The sequence below is a fragment of the Bos grunniens genome, chromosome 7 (assembly GCF_055505025.1).
Source record: "Bos grunniens cultivar Pamir isolate PY7600 chromosome 7, Bosgru_T2T1.0, whole genome shotgun sequence".
NCBI classification, from domain to species: domain Eukaryota; kingdom Metazoa; phylum Chordata; class Mammalia; order Artiodactyla; family Bovidae; genus Bos; species Bos grunniens.
Genome location: NC_141171.1, coordinates 44,092,646 through 44,112,474, shown reverse-complemented (window position 1 = coordinate 44,112,474; position 19,829 = coordinate 44,092,646). Strand labels below are relative to the sequence as shown.

The window sequence follows — 19,829 nt, the reverse complement described above, 5'->3', positions numbered from 1 at the left end:
CCGCGGGTTTAGGCTGGGACTACTCTGGACCCTCAGCGAGACAGACACCCTTCCGTACCCGTGTGGTAGACCTCGCAGGGTTAGGGTTAGCTCCCCCTGCGCTGAAGACCAAGAAGAGTCTTGCACGCTTGCGTCCAGTGGAGGGCAGTGGTAGGTCCGAGGCTCCGTGCGGCCTCCCCAGGAATGGGGTCACGAGGAGCACTCCTGCAGCACACCTCCGGACCTTGGTCTCCGCTCAATACTCCGCGGGGGATGCCCTTAAAGACAGGGACGGCCTAGGTCTTCCGGGATCCTGGCAGAACGCCCGGCTCATCGCCCCCCGGAGTGCCCCCTGCGACCTCTAAGGGCGGCGCCCTAGAACGCCGAAGGCTTCAGAGACGGGCGACCTGTTGTCCACGCCGAAGTCGGGCGGCAGCTTCGAGTGCCCGACACCAGGCAGTGGCGAGGCCGAGAGCCACCGCTGCTTCCGCCTCGTCCCCTCGGGGTCCTAGGCCCCTTTAAAGAAGGGGGCGGTGTCTCGGCCTGGGGGCGGGGGTGACGCCGAAGGGGGCGACCGAGCGGAAGCGGAAGTGGGGTGGCGTGCGCTTGGCTGCAGTGGCAGGCGTGGAGGCCACGGCCTGGCCGGTAAGTGGCGGCGCCCTGGCGGCCGGCCCTGCCCTTGTCGCCGTCCCGGCCGTGGGGGCGCGCCCAGCGGGCTGGCCGACGCCGGCGGATGTGTGTCAGCGCTTTCTGTGGCTCTCAACTGGGCTTCGGGCCTGGGGTGCTGGGAAAGTCGAGAGTGGCCCCGGGCACGCGAGATCGGCCCGGCGGGAGCCCTGGTCTTGAGGTCCCCGACCGAGGACGCTGCCGAGGCTTGTCCCTCCCGAGTCCCCGGGCCCTCCCGCTGGAAATCTAGGTTCCCATTTAATAATCCAGGATGTCTGGGAGCAAAACTGAGCGTGGGTGTGCACTCCCGGGAGCAGAGAGCCTCCTTTGTACTGGCTGGTCCTGGTGACCGAAGTAGCCGGATCTTTACCGATCCCTCCCAGCACGTCCGATTCTTCGGCCGTCAGCTGCAGTATTCCTTCCGCAAGCCCCTACCCTGATCCTCCTGCCTTGTGCTGCCACTGACCGCCGCTGCTGCCCCTGTCACAGAGCCCGCCGGCTTTTCACCCCATCAGAATACAAGTTCCCCGAGGGCTGGGGCTCCGCGGTGCAGCAAGTCCAAAGCGACGGCTTACGATTGAACAGAAATGTTTTCAGGCACAGAGTAAAAACTTCAGAGTATGAGTGTTGGGTGGTAACTCACTGCTCTTCCCACCCCTGACCTCCAGTGTTCCCGTCTACCACGGCACAGACAAGCAGTTTTTTAGGTGTCAACAGAGAAAGTGCACGTGTAGCCAAAGAGTTTATACAGAAATGTGGTCCTGTTATCATCGTGGCTTGGAGAATGTTCAGTTACCCCTACATAGATTGGATTCAGTCCTTCTAATGGCTGCACTATATTTTATTAGCACTGTAATTTATTATTCCTGTTACTTTTTGGTTGAAATTTGTTTTTTTCCCCCAAGTCTGTAACAGGCATTGCTAGATCCAGTATCCTTATACACTTCTCTTCCTAAGTACGGGTATTCCTGAAAACTGAATTCCTTACTGCAGAAGGGCTTTCCATAGATCTGTAAATGGGCATATGATCTCTTAAAATAGTATTTCATTGTAGCTTCGTATTTCCTAGAAATATAATCAAACATCTCAGTGCTTCTGTCAGACTTATATTTTTTATGTTGATCATTCCTATCACTAATATGGTCATTTTGAAACTGGAAACTATTTTAAACAGTAGATATTTAAAAGCCATTTGTATTTCACATTCTTTGTCCATTTTTCTATTGGGTTCTTGGCATTACTGTTTTCTAGGAATAGATTTAAGAAAATTATCCCACTGTGAAGAAAAAGTATTTTTTCCAACTTGTCATTGGGTTTGACTTGGATTGTATGTGGATTTTTTTGTGTTTATTAATTTTACTTTTGCCAGGCATTTAAAATCATTATCAGTCATTAATTTATCAATTATGGCTTCTGCATTTCAAATCATGCTGAGATATCTTCCCTACTCCAAGATTATAAAACATTTTGACCTTTTCTTCTGTAAATAATTTGTTTTTTAAAGTATATGTTTAAATTTTGTATCTAATTCTAGAACCGACTCCTGGGAAGGAGTGAGATAGAAATCCAAACTGCTTTTCCCCAAATCGTTTGTCCCCAATTCTATTTCCCCAAAAAGCCATTCTTTGCCGACTAAAGCCCACCTTTTAGCCTTGACCACAGGAGGGGGTCGGTTTCTAGACCCTGTCATCCCAGCTAGCCTGAACCCTGCTGACTTCTCTACTGGGTGTCCAGAGGCCCCGTCTCCCCTCAGGAAAGTCAAGAGAAAACTGTCTAAGAAGTAGTTGATGGCTTGCACGCCTTTTGTGTAATGCTAGTTCTGTTAGAAAGGGTTCTGAAAACTTAAGGCTTTAGGGACTCCTCTGCACCCCAGTGCTGACTTTGCTTGAGGCAGCAGCTTTTGTCAGGAGCCCCACACCCCTGCTTTTACCACCACCCCCCTCCCCTACATGCCTGCCCAGTGAGCAGAAAAGATAAGCTAAGGCCAGGGGCTCCTCAGGCTGGCCTGGCCTGTGGGCTCTGCCCTTCTGCAGTGGGTGCCTCTGAGGGGCTCAGTTTGTGGCCTCTGGGGAACCATAAAGGGGCCTCAATGGGAGGGATGCCAGTGGTACCTTCCGGGATGCTCCCCTCTTCCTTTCAGTTGGTACAGCCCATGGGCCAGGCCGCCTGGGACAGGGGCCAACTTTCGGTTCTCCATTTTGTGGATTTCCCAGGACACATGTGTTCACAAGTGGCAGCGTTCTCCCTCTGGTCAGCAGGCGCCACGGCTCCCCAGAACCTCAGGTCCTCCCCTCGACACCTGGCCTGCCACACCTCACCTGACACCTGGCTCCTGAGTCCCAGAAGCAGATTTCTGGCTCTCTGTTAGCTCCTGGGTACGCCCTGACACCCAGAGACCCCAGGGGATACAGCCTGCCCAGGGGCTGTGAGGTTCTCGAGGGTGGGATCTGGGTTGTGCACAGGCCCCTCTCCCTGAGGAGTCCCTACTGGACTTCGTGTGGGCCCTGGAGTCCCAGCCCCCGAGGGCCAACCATCCATCTTCCCCTCCCTTCCTCTGGCAACCCTGCTTCACTGACCACCCATCAGACTGAGCTGGTGGGACCCACCCCTCTGGCTCTCCATGTGAACTGAGGGCCTCAGAGGTTCCAGAAGAGTGGCAGGGAGTTAAGTGTCCTCGGCCCCTGGTGGCTGTGGTTGACAAGCAGGGGCCTCGGGGAGGGTGCCACCTCTCAAGGCCCCCTGCACCCCCATCTCAGGCTTGGGTGTTCCCCAAGGCAGGCACTTGTCTGTTTGGTTCATGGTCAGGGTGCAGGGCCAGTCTGTTAACCATGGAATTCCATGAGGTGGGGGTGCCAGCCTAACGTCGGGTTCCCCCTTTCTTAATTTTTGAAGCTCCTGCTGGGGATCTTCACGTCAACAACCCTGGGGTGCTGGGGTTGCTGTCCCCACTTTGGGGGAGATGGCTCAGGCCAAGCTGCCCAGAGAAGCAGCCCCAGGGCTCAGACCTAGACTCTCTGCTGCTCTGATGGTCTCAGGACACAGGCATGCCCCGCTGCCAGACACCAGGGCCGGGGACACAGGTCAGAGCTACGTCTGTGTCCACAGCACTTGCTGGCGAGGTGAACGGGCCTGGCTTCGGTCATGGTCGCAGCTGGGAGAAGCTGGGCTGGGTGCTCTCCAAAGCCTAGCAGAGTGCCACTCGACCTGCTGTGTTACAGAAGAGGGCTTGTCACCTCCATCAGAAGGTCATGGGGAGGCCAGACCCACGGGTGACCCCCATTACAACTGCACATCTGAAAGGTACTCTGGGAGTAGATGCTTTTCAGGGAGGGTCCTGGGCCAGCGAGGAGTGGGGGATAAGGAGCCCTGATCCTGCAGGCCAGATCCTATTCCCTCCCGCCTCCTAGAGAAGGGATATGAGGGCCCTGGGTCTCTCCCTGCAGCTGGGAAAGGGGCCTGGCGCCTTCCGTGGGGGAAGACAGCCACATGCCCACTGCCTGCCTAGGCCTGGCCAGGGGCCCACTGCACCTCCTCTTTTGTGTGACGACCCCTTGGACTGCAGTGAATAATCTGACACGTTAGAAATAAACACGGATGGATTACAGACAAGGCAAAACGGGCGTGAATCTTAAAAACACTCATCAAAGTACAGCAACCTCATCTTCAGGAGGGATGGGAGCTTTGGTCCTTTGAGAGCCACAAGAAGGACCCACACGGAGAGGCTGAAGGTCACACCCACATACACCTGGTGCTAGGCAGGTGGCAGAAACGGGTGCATCTGCCTGCCCAGCGTGCCGCTCTGAGAAGATGGACCCCACCCCTACTCCCTGCCATGTCCCCTTGTGTTTCTTGTGTCTCCTGGCCCCTGCAGAGGTGACCACTGTGGACATGCTGGCAGAGGCCACTGTGCACCAACAGGCTGCCAAGACAGGTGGAAACACGAGGAGTTCACAGCGTGAGGGGGCACGTGACTTCCAGTGAGCTGGAGCTCGTGGCTGACCCTGTCCGTATCCTGGGCCCCCATGGCCACATGCTCCCTGATGCAGTGACAGACACTCAAGTTCATCTGTCCATTTTCCTTTTCTCCCATTACAACAGTGCAGCCATACACAGATATACTTGTTTCCTTAAGAATATTTCTGGGGGGACTTTCCTGCTGGTCCAGTGATTAGGCATGGGTTTGATACCTGGTTGATGAACTAAGATCCCACATGCTGTGGGGTACAGCCAAAAATCAAAACAAAAACAAAATGGAAGTGATACACGTGGATTATAAAAAAGTTGAACTATAGAGAAAGTACTATTAAAAAGTAAAGGCCAGGGTGGGAGAGAGACCCAAGAGGGAGGGGATATGTGTATACATATGGCTGATTCACTTCCTTGTACAGCAGAAACTAACACAACATTGTAAAGCAACTGTACCCTAATTTAAAAAATAGTAAAGACTTCACTGTTTAAAAAAAAACAGCTGTGGCCCTTCCAGCATGTCATACAGATACACACAGATACACATCTGTACCGCAGCCTTGATTCTGACCTGGACCTGTCAGGGAGCCCCTGTATGTTGCCTTCTCCTCCGCTTCTGTAACTTCCTCTGTCTGCCACCTGTGCAGCATGGTTCTGTGGGGCCCGCGGTCTGGTGAGAGACCCCTGTGAACCCCTTGGTCCCAGAAGGGAAGCCTGGAGATGGACCCCCGTTTATAGATCAGTAAACTGAGGTCTGGAGAAAGAGAGGACTGAGCACTCTGTGTCTGCCCAGACAGGACAGACGCTCCGCTGCCTCTTAGCTCTGCGTGTGGGCAGCCGCTCCAGGCCACGTCTGGATCCTCTCCCAGCCTTGACTTCTTCATCTATGAAATGGGGCTAACAACTCTTGAAGGGTAGTAGTGAGGACGGAGTGACAGAACTTAAGGTAGAAGTGAGCACACGGTCATCAGGCTCCACGGGTCACTCACATTCTCACATTCCCCTGGGCCCAGGGTGTGAATACAAATACTGCGGGTTGAGAGTGGGCCCCGCTGGGGCTTCCTGCCCGCAGAGTGGCTGGTAGATGAAAACCACAGCTCCAAGACCCTGATTCTCCCTGGGAGTGGATGCACATTTGAGGCTTGTCCAGTGCTGACCACTGCTCTGACATGGTCCACCCCCCGCCTTGCCCATGGGAAGAAGGCCCCCCTCCGTTACTGCCCCACTTTCCTCTGGGTGCCCCCTTGAACAGCAGGCTCCAGTGGAGCCAGCTCTGGGATACTCCCCGAGCCCCTCCACGCATCAGGTTTGAGTCCCAGTTGCCTTGCCCTAGACTCTGGGCCCCTGGAGGGCAAGGCCACAGGGGGTGATGTTGCTCTGGGCCTGGTAAACATCACTGGAAGGAACTGACAAAGGGTCCCTGCCTCCTTCTTGCCCTGCTTCTTCCCCGCGTGCTGGAGTGAGTGCTGGAGTGAGCCGGGGCCCATGGGGCAGCCTGCAGAGCACTTCCTGCCTTACCTGGACCTGGGAGAGGCTGGGCTCAGGGCCTGGGGACCACCTGTGGGCTGGGGTGCTGAGGCCCTGGAGGGCTGTGGAGATAGGGGAGGGTGAATGCCTGCCCAGGTGGTCCACCTGTTTGAATTTCAAAGGCAAGGGAGGCGCAGGCCAGCAGGAATGCTGACCGCCAGTGCCCAGCGGGTGCTTACCTGGACAGTGGTTGTCCTGAGTGGGCTTCTCTGCTAGAGGAAGGGGCTGAGTGTCTCTGCAGCCTTTAGTCAAAGCTCCAGCAGGCCTCTCCCTGCCAGAGAGGGAGGTGCCACCAAGGATGGTCAGGCTTAAACCAGATGGACCCGAGGGACAGCGACAGGCCTGGGGACAAGGGTCTGAGCCAGGCTATATAAGCCACGGTGCGAGGGGGAGGGGGTACTGCAGATGGAGAGGGTGTGAGAATACTGCCCTGGGATGGGGGTCGGGCCCGAGTCCCCGGCTGCTGTCCAAACCCAGACCTGGGTGGGTCACTGAGAAGACTGGAACCCGTGACGGAAGGCCCCCTGGAGGTCGCTTCGGGCACTGCATCGTCCCGTGGCCAGCCTAGGAAGGGGCGGGGGCGTGGCTGCAATGGAGGGGACCACCCCATCGCCCCACTTCCGCCGCCCGCTGCTTTAGACCTGCGGGTTAGGCGGACCCCGGGCGTCTGCTTTCCCGCGTTACCGACGAAGTTAAACAATTTGGCCTGGACGTTCTCGGGGGTGAGGCCCCACTTTCCCTGTTCGCGCCCGAAAGCCAGCGCCAGGGAGCGAAGTTCCCGACCCCCGTATTCTGACAAGGCTGGGCCACTCTTTCTCCCCAAAGCACCCCGAACCCTGCCCGCCCTTTGTGACCCTGGTCGTCCTAACTCCCAAATGGGGCGCAAAAAGAGAAACGAGCGCAAGCTCGCTCGACACAGCCAGGAGAGGAGTTCCTCCCTTCCCAGTCTAGCTGCGGGTCTACGAGAAAGGCGATGGGGTCCCCCATAAGAAAGGGCGAGGAAACGCAAGGGCGCGCGGTCCAGCAGGGCCACAAGTTGGGGAAGAGGAGAGGGGGAAGGGTCGCGCACGTGGCCGGGGGGCGGGGCTGGCCGCTTCCGCACCCCCACCGGGCCACGTGGGGAGCGGACCCCTCCCCCATCCCGACCTGGGGCGCGCCCTGGACCGGGTGGAAGCGTCCGGGGAAGGGGCGGGCCCCCGCCGGCCGCGCGCCTTAGCGCGCGGTGGGCGAGCCCGCGAGGAGGCGGGGCGCGCGCCGAGCAGGGAAGGACTCGCCCTAGGGGGCGGGCCCACCCAAGGAAGGAGGGGCGTGCCGGGATGGGGCGGGACTCGCTCCGGAGGCGGGACCCTACCAGGGACGGGCGGAGTTTCCTGGCGTGAGGAGGGGGTACTCTGGGGGCGGACCGGAGGCAGCTACTGAGGGAAAGACGCGCCAGAGGGAGCTGGCTCCTCAGCCTGCTGCCCGGCGTGGGGAAGGCGCGCTCGGGGAGGGAGGAGGGCGTACTGCGGGGCCAGAGTGGGCGCGACAGGGGGCGGTTCCTTCGGCCCGGGCTCCGCCCCCGGAGGCCTCGCGCGGAGGGCAGGGTGGTAGAGGGCGCGCCGGGCGGGGGGCGTGGCAGCGCGCCCCGAGGGGGCGTCCTCCAGGCGGGGCGGGCCGCGGCCGCCCCCGCGGGCTCCGGTGCGTCAGGGCGCGTCAGGCGGGGCGGGGCGGGCAGAGCGCGGGCGGCGGCGGCGGCGGCGCGCGCCGGCCTCCTCCTCCTCCTCCCGCACTCGAGCAGCCGCCACCGGCCGGACGGGCGCCGCTCCTGCCTCCGCTCCGCCCGCTCGGCCGCGCCGCTCGCCCCTGCTTGGCATGTCGGCAGCCGTGGCGTGCGTGGATTACTTCGCCGCCGACGTGCTCATGGCCATCTCCTCGGGTGCCGTGGTGCACCGCGGGCGGCCGGGCCCCGAGGGCGCGGGCCCAGCCACCGGCCTGGATGTGCGCGCGCCGCGCCGCGAGGCCGCCCCACCTGGACCCCCTGGGCCGCCGCCGCCGGCCCCCGCTGTCCTAGGCCCAGGCCCCGGCGCCGCCGCCGCCGCACCCCACCTGCTGGCCGCCAGCATCCTGGCCGACCTGCGCGGTGGGCCCAGCGCCGCTCCGGGGGGCGCCTCGCCCGCCTCCTCTTCTTCGGCCGCCTCGTCCCCGTCCTCTGGCCGCGCCCCCGGCGCCGCGCCCGCCGCCGCCAAGAGCCACCGCTGCCCCTTCCCGGGCTGCGCTAAGGCGTACTACAAGTCCTCCCACCTCAAGTCGCACCTGCGGACGCACACAGGTGAGCCCGATCGCGAGCCGGACCCGCGCGGGGGCGGTCTCCCGCGCCCCCTCCCCCGCCGGGACCCCGAAACTGCGTGGCGCGTCGGGGGCGGGGAGGGGGGCGCGCCCGGGCAGCCGCCGCGCCGGCCGGGAGGGCGGGGCCTCGGTGGGTGGGGCGCGCGCGGGGGGCGTGGCGGCCACGCGGTCGGGTGGCGAGCGGATGGCGGGCGCGGAGGCCGCCGCAGGAGCTCGCCGGGTGCCGGTTGCTGCGGGATCCGCGGGCGGGATCGGGGCTCCTGGGTAGTCCCCTTCGCCTTCGGCCTGGTTTCTCTTTTGTTTTCCGTTGGTTTCGGATCGGGGCGGTGGGCAACGTGGTCGAAGCGCTCAGTTCTGAGGTTCTCGTCTCCTCCCCTGCCTTGGTTTCCTTATCTGTAGAAAGGCAGCAGGCACCGTGGCGCTGTCTCCGAGGTGGTCGCGAGGATTCACCTCGGAGAGCGGCCGAGCGCCTGGTGCTCGGCGAGGTTGGGGGATGCCCGGCACGTTTTTTCTGTCCTTTGCTGTGTTTTAGTAAGGCGGAAGGCGGGGCTGGGAGTGCGGGTTAGGGTTTGAGCCTCGGGAGGAGGGGGATCCCTGAGGGCGTCATGTTATCCCCCTGTTTCCCAGCGTACTGGATTCCTCCCACCTGCTCCGGGATCCGAGAAGGCTTGGTGGCGGGGGAGGGCTCCGCGATACTGTCACGTCTCACAGCCCAGCCCGGCGGCAGGGGGCTCTGGCCACCCTTTCACTCGGGCACCCCCTCTTTTTCCTCTTGCGGTTCCTTCCAGTTCTCCCTATGAAGTCCCACCTTCAACCCTGAGAATTTTTTCTTGGGCTGGGGGCCAGGGGATGGTGGTCACCAGCCTGAGTTTGACCATTGGAGGTGATCCTTCGGTTGGGAAGGGCAGGGAAGCTGGGTGGGCGTGGGCTTGGACTCGGTGGTTCTGCCACTTTCTAGCACAAGACCTCCTCTTCTGGGTGGGTTTTTTGTCTGTATAAAGGGCTCTCTGACGCCTTCTCCTGAGGGTCCTTACGTGGGTCACGTCAGGGCACATGGACATGGTTCAGTGGACATGCTCCCCTTGTAGGGACACGTGGAGGGCCGAGGTGGGGCTGGCCCTGGAATTGTGGCAGAGACAGGGATGGTGTGACCCCTGAAAGCGGCTCAGACCCCCTGGTGCCTTGGTTTTTTTCCCCGCACTCTGTCCTGCTCTCTAGGTCTGGTGAAGGGTGGGGGGGCAGGCCACCTCCCATTGTGGCTCCCCAGGGACACTTCCCCAGGGTTTGCTGGGGTTTTAAGGACCTCCGTGAGTCCCTAGGCAGTGTTGACTGCCCCCTACGCCCGTGGAGGAGAAAGGACTCATTGTCCAGTGCCTGTGTGTATGTCAGTGTTGCCATTCCTGGCTTTAAAGAGAAACTGAGACCCAGGAGACCGAGTCGGGGTGTTCCAGTGATGGGTGGGGGAGGGCAGGGAGCCATTCCTCCATTCCTTGCTCCCTTGATAATAACTGTGCTGGGCACTGGGGGGCACCTGGGTACTGAGAGTCAAAGTCCTGCACCCAGGCTCCCTTGGTTCCAGCTTTGGATGCTTTGGGGTACCTTCGTGCTTAATGATGGCTAATGCAGCATCTTTCTGGCACTCAGGACCACCAGACTCTACCTTACCAAAACTCTCTGTATCAAGGCCTTTTGGCTTTTCCAGCCCCCAGGGGTGGGGAAGTCATACCTGTCTTAGGTCTGTATGATAGGCTGGTGTTGCCCACTGCCAGGGGCAAGCCTGGGGACAGATCTGATGAACAGACTTAATTAGATGCTGGCTGTCTGCTGCAGGAGCCATTGTGCCCCAAGGGTCTTTGGGAGGGGGTCCTGTCCCACCCATCACTGCCTGACAGCAGCTCTTCTCTCTGTAGAGAGAACTCCCTTCCTGGTCTGGCCCCATTTTACAGATGAGCAAGCAGGCCCAGCAGGAGCCATCATCATCTCTGCTCCATTTGGCACAGAGGGTTGGGGTGGGGAGATGTGGAGGGGTGATGGGGTCTTCCTTGGGGCCACACAGGTGCAGGGCAGCAGCTGGGAGCGGGGATGGCTGGCTTCCAGTCCCCTGGGTCTGCCCTGCAGTCACTGGCCTACAATGAGCTCCCCTGCTTCCGCGTGGGGCAGGGAAAGACTTGGAAGCTGCAGGAGATGTTGACGTGGTTGCCATGGATACCGAGATGGAGAGGGAGGGAGGTGGGGCGGGGGCGGAGGCGAGCTGGCAGTCTACTCCTTGCTCTCCCCACCTCCCTCATCTACCACTGTTTTCCTGCCTCAGAGCCCCCAATGCCCAGCACTTCCTGGGGGGCTCAGGCCCCTCCCCACAAGGAGCTCAGATCTGGAGTGGGGGAGACTGTTAGTCTTTGGCACTGCTCACTCTTAGACCGGGTCATTCTCTGTCCGGCATCCTGGCCACTGTAGGGTGTTGAGCAGCCTCCCTGGCTCCCACCTGGGGCACCTTCAGTTGTGACAATAACAGATGTCCTCAGACAGCACACACTGTCCCCTGGGGCTTGCGGGATCTCTCCTGTAGAGACCCCTGTCTGGTTACGCCTGAGAAAGAGTAGCTGAATGTTGATTGTGTGTGAGAGAGGCACTGCGGGGATGACCCGATCCCTGTCCCCCGGGACCCCTGGAACGTTGTAGGGGGCGGTGACAGCAGTGGTGATGGAGAAGCCTTCCTGGAGGAAGCAGCTTCTCTGGCGGATGCTGTGGGTTGATTGCAGCCTGGAAAGGCGTGTCTCAGGAGAAGGGCAGCACCGTGGCTGCAGGGGGTGGAGGCAGGGGCCCTGGGGGGTGGGCTGGGAGGCTAGGCTCTGGTGGAAGGTGGGGAGGGGGCCGAGCAGGTGAGCAGTCTGGTTAATCCCCAGGGCAGGGTGGGGGTGGGTGGGGAAGCAGGCCGGCTTTGCAGAGGAAAATCCGTTTATGAGGACGGGATTAGGGTCCGGGAGAGGGGTTGAGGAGGGGGGCTGTGGTGTGGGAGGCCAAGAGAAGCCCCGTGACACTGGGGACAAGAAGTGGCTAGGGGAACCCCTGTGTGCTGACCCGGGGGCGGGGGTGGGGGTGCACGTGGGGGTATTTTTTGCTGAACAGGCCCCCAGGAGGGGAGGCAGATGGGGAAACTGAGGCAGCAGCGGGCATGGGGGCTATGTATGGAGGCAGATCCCACCTCTACCCCTTGCAGAGCCATGAGTGCCCCTAGGGCCAGGTGGGGCTCAGAAGACTACTGGTTATCTGGGGGGCCAGAGTGTGGCAATGCCGAGGTGGGGTGGGGGGTGTGAGTGCCCAGGACTGCCTCCCCATCTAGCCCCCTTCTCTTGCAGTAGTGCAGTGAGCAGCTGGGGGCTGGGGAAGGGTGCCCCAACATTTTTTGGGGGTGGAGAGGGTGCCCCAACATTGTGGGGGCGATAACCACCCCCCACCCAGGCTCCCTGATAAAGGTGGCCCAGATGGCCCGGGAGTGGGCATATGATACCAGCCTGAGGAGCCGGCCTCCCAGAGAGGGAGGGAGCCACCCTCGCCCAGTCCTATTTCCAGAACAGCAGGGCTTCGGAACACACATGCTCTGGGGCCTGAGAGGGCCGTGACCCCTCAGCCCTAGGCACTGAGAGGGCCACCAGCCCCCACGCTGAAGACGCCAGTCTGGGTGGGGGATGTGGTAAAGCCGGGGCTGCCTGGGTTCCCAGGGAGGGAGGAAGGGTGTGAGGCAGCAGGGGGTCCACCTTTTAACTAAACAGGGCTGGGGTGGGGGGTGGAGTGGCTCCTACCTGGGGGTTGGGGGGTAAACCAGATGATGCACCAGCACACTTGGCAGCTGGTTAGCTGCTGCTGGAGCCAGCCACTCCAGCGTCATTCTGTCTACTCAGGCCCTGTAGACTCTGCACGTGTATGATGCACCCTCAGGGGGCCAGGCTTGTGCCCTCAGCTTTAGGGTTGGCTGGGGGCAGAGATCACATCCAGGAGAGACTGAGCTCCAGCATAGGAAAGCTGAGAACGGAGACAGTGGAGGGGATATGCTAGGAGAGTGTGCTCTGAAGGGTAGAGCAGACATGCAATGGAGGAAGGGACAGAGGTTCCAGCAGGAATCAGGGGTGTGAGAAGCATCCAGGCTCCAGTAAAGACTTCAGCCTGGACCCTGAGCCCAAGAGCAGAGCACTGAGTGGGCGGCTCCGACACGGGCCGCACCAGTCCAAGCCAGCTAGGGCCTGGAGACAAGGAGGTTTGGAGATATTTTGTTTGAAGGGGGCTCTGATGGGATTTGTTGCCAGGTACCACCTGGGAAGGTGAGAACCTGGGAGATCTCTGCCTAATAAGCTTTTGGTGCAACAGGCAGAGCAATTGAAATGGAAAACCTGTAGGAGGACTGGGGACTGGGAGGGAGGGAGGTGGGCAGTCTTGGGTTTGGGGGAAGGGGGCTAACATCTGGCAGGTATTTAAGATCACAGAGTGGATCCTCATGCCTGCTGGTCCTTGTAAAGCCTTCAGGATGGCCAGCACACAGGGGCCCTGGGCCCGGGTCTCCAGACTTCACCATCAATTTTCCATTCTTTTGGCTGCATCTCTATACTGCCCTTTGGGTTCTTTGTGGCCTGTTCAGCCCCATCTCCTTCGGGAAGCTTCCCTGCTTCCGGCCCCCCACCCTGCCACCTGCTGCAGCCCCAGCTTTCTCCAGCTGTCCTGGGATGCTGCCTTACCTGAGCCCTGCCCCCGGTGCAGTCCACCTGGCAGGTGGGCATTTGTGCAACGGTTGGCTGTGGGCTGCACCTTCCCCTCCTTAGATTAGAGATGACCTCCGGAGGTCACGGAGAAGGCTAGCTGTCGGACCCTTGGCCTCCAGCCTGGGGAGGTGGGGCACTGGCTTCCCGGCCCCACCCCACGCCCTCTTCAAAGGCGGAGCAGGCTGAGCCAGGCCTGGCGCACGGTCGCCCGGACCTCCTGGCCTTCATTTTCTGGCTGTCCTGAGTTCACCCCAAAGCCCAGCCCAAGTCAGAGGGTCAAGTCCACCGCAGCCCCACCCACCGCATCCTTCTCCAGCGCCCAGGTAGACTCTGGAGACAGGCGGCAGGCCAGGTGCAGCCAGGCTCTGAGCCTCCGAATATTACAGCACGCCCACCCCCCACCTCCCTTTCCACCCCCGCCAGTGGACTGAGAGGGTGACAGGACATGGCATCCTGCAGGCATTCGCCTAACGTTGTGGGGGCGGGAAGCCTGCGCTCCGGGACGGCCACCCACGTGTGCACGTGCTCCGCACTCCCGGGCCACCCGGCGTGGGGCGGGGCTGGCAGCCGTCCAGCCGGCGGGGCGACCCCAGGCCCCGGCGGGAGCGGCACCACGTGAGCAGGGCCGGCTGGGCCTGCGGCTGTCCTTGCGGCCGCCGAGATACGTGCGGCAGCTGTGTTCCCGGCGGCTGCGTGCGTTCAGCCCCTACGGGCCCCGGCACCGCTCTTGCAACCTGCCGGTGGTGGTGAAGGAGAGCTGCGGGGCGGAGGGAGGGAGAGAAGGGTGGGAGGCGGGACCAGCCCCGTTGCCCTAAATGGGGAAGTGAGCCAACCCGAGCGGGAGGGCCCTTTCCCCCGCCACCGGCACCACCTGCCCCCCCCAGCCCCTCCGCTCCTCCCCGCCTGCGCCTTGCAAGATGGCGACAGGGCCGCATGCCCCACGGAGGGGCGTCCCGCCTCCGCCCCCGCCACTGTCTGCCTGGAAGCCAGCAGCCCCGCCCCTACCGCCCCCTCCCCCAGACTTCGGCGCTCGGAACCTGTCGGTTCCAAGTAGGGTGGGGGGTCCTTTCCCGCGCTGTTTTGAGCTTCGTGATTCCGTTGAGGAGGTCCCCGCCCGGACCCCTTCCCCAGCTGCTGTGGACTTTGCCTTCTGGATTGTTCCAGGGGAGGCGAATGGTGGTGAGGGACAGCCTCGGGGATTTGGGGCCACCTGTGGTCTTGGGGACAGTTGCTCTCCCTCCAGCAGCACGGTTGTGGCCCGTAACTCTCCTCCCCCAGGGAGGTGGCGCCAGCACTTCTGGGTTCGCAGCTTCCTGGGGCCTGCCCTCCCCCAGCTGCAAGCATAACCGACAGGTATCCCACAAGAAATCTTCTGGGGGGAGTTTCTACTAGGACCCTTTCGTGCTGTGCTGGGGGTGTCCCGAGTCTGGCCAGGAGGAACGATGTGGGAGGGGAGGTTTTACTGGGCCTCCAGGGCCGCGGGTGATAGTAGGAGCCTCTCTGAAGTCTACTGGTGCCCCTCTGCGGTTCCTCCCTCCTAGCCTTTCTCCCTAGGCAGGCCTTGCTTCCAGAGCGGAGATGTCACTGGGTCACCCTGAGATTCCAGCCCTCCCCCACTCCCTCACGGCTGCGGCTCTGTCCCATGGCCCCTGCCGCTGGTTCCTGGTCATCTCTGCCAGGGATCAGAGAAGAGCCCCGTCACGTCTCTTCTCTGATCCCTGGCAGAGGAGACCCTTTCAAGTCTGTCTCCCTCGCTACCTCCTCCCAGTGGGCGTGTGCAGGGTCAGCCTGGGTCACCAAAGTCCCCGGGGCCTGGTGTGGGCCTCCCAGTGTGTAACCTACCCTAACCCCACTGTGGCTTCCCCTCTTTTGTCCCCCAGCTGGCGTCCCCCCTTCCTCTTCTGGGTTCCATTCTATGCCGCGAGGGGAGACCCTGCCCACATATCCGCATCTGTTCTCCCCAACATACCCCGCAAAACCCCACCGCATTGGGCACACAACGTCTGGGGGGTTCCAGGGTCCCAGGTACCCCGCGCTGGGTCCCGGAGCGTGCAAACTCTGGGAAGCTCACCGCCCCTAGGACGGGCGTGGCGGGGGTCCCCCCGAGTCGGCTGGGGACACGCTGACGATACGCGGTTGAGAGGGGATCGGGCGGCACTGTCGTAGGGCGGAGACCCCCGTGGGATGGGCGGGTGGGGACAGGCGGGCGGGGATGGCGGCGGCCGCCGGGGCAGGATGGGCGAGGCCGGCCTGGCGGTGGGAGGGGTCTGCGAAGGAAGTTGCCGGTGGCGGCCCGCCCCTCCCCTAGCCTTCTGCTCTGCGGGGGCGGGACAAGTCCTGGGCTGCCTCGGGCTCCGCCCCTTCCCGCGCCCGAACCCAGGGGCAATCCCCGCCGCGCCTTCTGACCCTTTCCACCCTGCTAGCGCGGCGGGGGGTTGGGGGTGTCCCTTCATATGTTCCTCTGCTCGTAGAGGGCCACAAGGGTCAGTGGTGGCGTCAGGCACGGGAAACCGCCCAGATGATGCCAGGCACCTGCGCCCCTGGTGGTCATTTCCCAGAGGAAGGGGCTTAGCTGGGATCGCCAGCACCTGGGAGCCCTCGGAATGCCCCACAGGAAAGGTAGAAGGGAGTTTCGCGGGGGCGGGGACAGCAGGAACTGTTGCCTTAAGATCGGAGCGGTCACGTGTGTGGCAAGTACATTGGGAGACACATGTCACCGAGGTGACGCTGTCTTAGGGGTAGGGGTAGGCGGACAGGCCTGGGAGAACCAGGTCTCTGTAGGTTTTACTTTCAACTCGTGGCAGCTGCTCCCAGTCTGTAATTACCATTGTGCTCAGACTCTTTGGGAACCCATGGACTGTAGCCCACCAGGCTCCTCTGTCCATGGGATTCTTCAGGCAGGAATACTGGAGTGGGTTGCCGTGTCCTCCAAGGGGAATCTTCCTGACCCAGGGATCGAACTGTCTTCTGCATTGGCAGGCAGATTCTTTCACTGGCGCCACCTGGAAAAGCTAGTAATTACCATTAGTCTTAAGAAATAGACTAGGGGATATTCACAGTGTTCGGGAAATGAGTTGGGGTCATTTTATTCATACATTTACACGTTTTAAATTCACACCCAGAATTCAGCCTCTCGAACGAGTTTTGCGGGGGAAGTGGGGATGAGACAAATGACCAGCACCCTTTGAGATCTGATGGAACGGCCTTCTCTCTCCCCACACACTGACCACTGTCTGTTTTCCACGCAGGTGAGCGCCCCTTTGCTTGCGACTGGCCGGGATGCGACAAGAAGTTCGCACGCTCTGACGAGCTGGCCCGCCACCACCGGACGCACACCGGCGAGAAGCGCTTCCCCTGCCCGCTCTGCTCCAAGCGCTTCACCCGCAGCGACCACCTGACCAAGCACGCGCGTCGCCACCCCGGCTTCCGCCCGGAACTTCTCCGGCGCCAGGGCACCCGCAGCACCTCGCCCAGCGACTCGCTGCCTTGCAGCCTGGCGGGCAGCCCTGCGCCCAGCCCAGTGCCCAGCCCGGCCCCAGTCGGCCTGTAGAGCCCTGTTCCAGCCGCCCTGAGTGCACCCCCGCTGGGCCTGGGCATGGAGCACCAGCAACCCGCCTGCTGTCCCGGGCCCTGGTGGGGCTCGGATTGACTGCCAGACCAGCCCCTTCCAGTGTCCCCCTGAGGGCCCCCCCGAGTTGCCCCTGCCCCCTCGAGAAAACCAGGAGGGGGCCTGAGACTGGACCGGGGTCATCTGGGCCTTGGAGGTTGCTCTCCGGGAGGAGCATGGCCCCGTGTCTGTACATAGCCATGATGTTAACTCTCTTCCCAGCTGTTGAACAGGGACCCTAGGTGGGGAGCCAGAAGGCATCCCTTCTCCCTCACCACCTCCCTGCTTTGGGTGGCATGTGGGCCTTGGGGGGAGGTGCCCCAGGAAAGGCACCCCCTAACCAGCGTTCAGACCTGGCCCCCAGGCCCCTCTCTCCAGGTTGGGATGAAGTGTGCAGAGCCATAGGTGAACTAGGGGTTACCGCGTGGGCTGCCTCTTGTCCCCCCATACCCCGCCCCGGGAGCCCTTCACCCCATCGAAAGCCATTGGAGATGTTCAGGGAAACAGGGTGCGGCCTGGCCGCCCCATTCGGGTACTCAATCTCAGGTGTCCACACTGGCCCACTGCCGAGGGAGGGGCCCCTCAGCTCCCCAGCCGCCGGGGCGGGGTGGGGGTGGGGGAAGTGGTAGGGTCTCTACAAGGGGTCCTGATTTGTTTCTGAGACTTGGGATAGGGAGGGAGAGAAATGGGGGTTCTTCCAAAGAGCAATTAGACTCACTTGGGGGTGGATATCACGGGATATGAGTAAATGCAGGCTTATTTATTGTCCTCTGTCTGCTGGAGTTGGGGCTGCACTGCCCCTCGCTGGGTGGGTGTGCGATTGTGTGAGTGAGAGACTGGGAGAAGCTGGTGCCATCGCCGGCCTCCCTCCTGCAGGGGAAGAGTCCCCGACACTGGCCTTGAGCAGTATCATGTGACAATCAGTCCCTCCTATTTGGACCAGAACAGCCTTTGGGCCAAATGGACCCCTTCCCAGCACTGCGGATGGGGGCGAAGAGGCCCTGGGCCCTGGCTCCATCCTGCCCTCGTGGTGGCAGCAGGGTGGCCCCTGGACCCGCGGTTGAGGCCCCACCCACGGGGGCGGGAAGTATAGCTCGATTTTTTTTGGACCGGGTAGAATATTTTTTCAGGCTCCAATCCCTTCCTTGATCTGGGCCCCTGTGGGTGGTCTGTTGTCCTCAGGGGTTGTGGGTGTGGGGGGAGGATCTTCGTGGTCTGAATTTAGGGTAGGGGAGGGATAAATGCCACATCCCCTCCTGGGGTTCTCCCACTGTGGCTGAGGTTGGATTTCATTTTGGACAGAGACTGAAGACCCCGGCCTTGGAATGGGAAGGGACCCAGGCTCCCTGTCCCTTACCGTGAAAAGGCCTATTGCATAGCCTTTGGCTGCAGATCTGTGGCACCCTCCCAACCTGTTCCAGAAACTTCCTGTCTCCCAGTAGGGGGCTGGGGCGTTTGGACGGCACTAGTGTGGACCCAATCCGGCCCTGGCAGGATCCAGGGGCAGCGCCTGGGGTCCCGGGGAGGGGGCTGCGCCGTGGTGAGATGCCTTAGCCCTAACCCGGGGTGGGGAGGGAAGTGGGGAGGGGTGGGGCGGGCCTAACCTTGTTTCCCTTTGTGTCCGTCTGGATGCCCCTCCCCATATTGTCCCAGCGCTGGCCGGTGCTTGTCCACAGGAGGTGGACTGTGGTCTGAGGACCCAGGGAGCTGAGAACTTGCCCCTCCGCCCCTCCCCAGTGTCCGGGGGCCTGAAGGGACCGGTGTTCACCTGGACCTGGTTCCAGCCATTTAACTGTGGCCTCTCGAGGTGGGTGGAGGGGGAGGGCCCCAAGGGACTTTGCTTTCGGGTGACTCCCTCCCCCCTGTCCTGCCTGGCCTCATCCTGGTATTTAATTAAACAAGTCTTTTTTAAACCCGATTCCGGAGACTGTGTGGTTTTTCTTTTCGCCGGTTCAAGGTGGTGGGCCTCCTGGGACTCTGTCCCGCTTGCCAATGTGGGTCCTCAGCCTCCTCTTGCGGGAACTGAGCCAGTGGGCTGGTGAATCCGCGGACCTGCAGGCGGTCTTGGCAACGCCCCTTAGCCCTAAAGCCGGAGGAGGGGGCTGCCCTCTTCAGCTCGCGCTGCAGACCAGAGGCACCCACACCTCGGGCATCTGAGCCCCCGGCCCGCCTTCCCGCTTCGTTACCCGGCAACTGAGGCGCGGTGACATGGCGTCCGGGGGCGTCTGCTGCCCGCCCCTCTCCGGCGCCGCGGGCGCGGGGATCCCGCACTTCTCTACACTGCTCTACAGGGCTCCTCCCGAGTGTACCCCGCAGCACTCCTGTGTCCAGTCGTCTGGCCGCTCCTGTATTGTATGCCTGCTGTATGCCGGCTCCCAAATGGAAGGGAGAGGAAGGAGCGTTGGGAAATTGGTGAGAGTTCTGATCCCCTTCTTAGGAAAAGTGCACCCCAGATTACAGCCATCTCTAGAGCCCGGAAGGACAGTGGGGCTGTGGTGACACGCAGCGCAGACACTTCCCAAGGGTTTTGCTACTTCCCGCCCTCGAGAAGGTGGCAGCCCCGCCATCTGGTGGTCGCCCACGGCATTGCAATACCGACACCGTTAATTCCCCTCCCCAGGGTCCTGCCCTTGGGGCCGCCAAGGTCGCTCCAATCTAGACACGTGGCCCTCGTCTTACCCTCTGGAACCCCCTCCCTCCTTGCTCTCTTACTGGAATATGGCCCGAAAGCTCGCAGATGTCCCTCCCCGGACCCCTGTCCCACTCCAGCTCTGGCAGACTTCTCTGCTCCTTTGCTGCAGGGTTCCTGGAATGCTAGGTCCGCAAGCTCAGAGCCCCCTTAAATCTCTCTTGCATGCACTCTCCGTGTCCCGGAATCACCAGGAGGATTTCTGCCTCCTAGACGCTCCATTGGCAGGTGATCTCGGGGACCCCTAGCCCCCCTCCCCAGGTTCAGGTCCCCCTGTGCAAAGACAACCCCTGGTTCATGCCAGCCTCACCCTCAACTT

General features: G+C 61.5%; 1 protein-coding gene across 1 annotated transcript; it reads left to right on the top strand.

Annotated features, from left to right (window-relative positions):
• The first annotated feature begins 7,903 nt into the window (after positions 1-7,903).
• Positions 7,904-18,739, top strand: KLF16 (KLF transcription factor 16). Its single transcript, XM_086411530.1, has 2 exons — positions 7,904-8,446; positions 16,463-18,739. The coding sequence occupies exons 1-2, from the start codon at positions 7,990-7,992 to the stop codon at positions 16,762-16,764; spliced, it is 759 nt and encodes a 252-aa protein (XP_086267656.1). The 5' UTR covers positions 7,904-7,989; the 3' UTR covers positions 16,765-18,739.
• The last annotated feature ends 1,090 nt before the right edge of the window (positions 18,740-19,829 follow it).

Coding starts and splice junctions, on each gene's coding strand:
- KLF16 (XM_086411530.1), top strand. CDS start 7,990: ATGTCGGCAGCCGTGGCGTGCGTGGATTACTTCGCCGCCGACGTGCTC. Junction 8,447..16,462: donor GCACCTGCGGACGCACACAG/GTGAGCCCGATC, acceptor TTTTCCACGCAG/GTGAGCGCCCCTTTGCTTGC.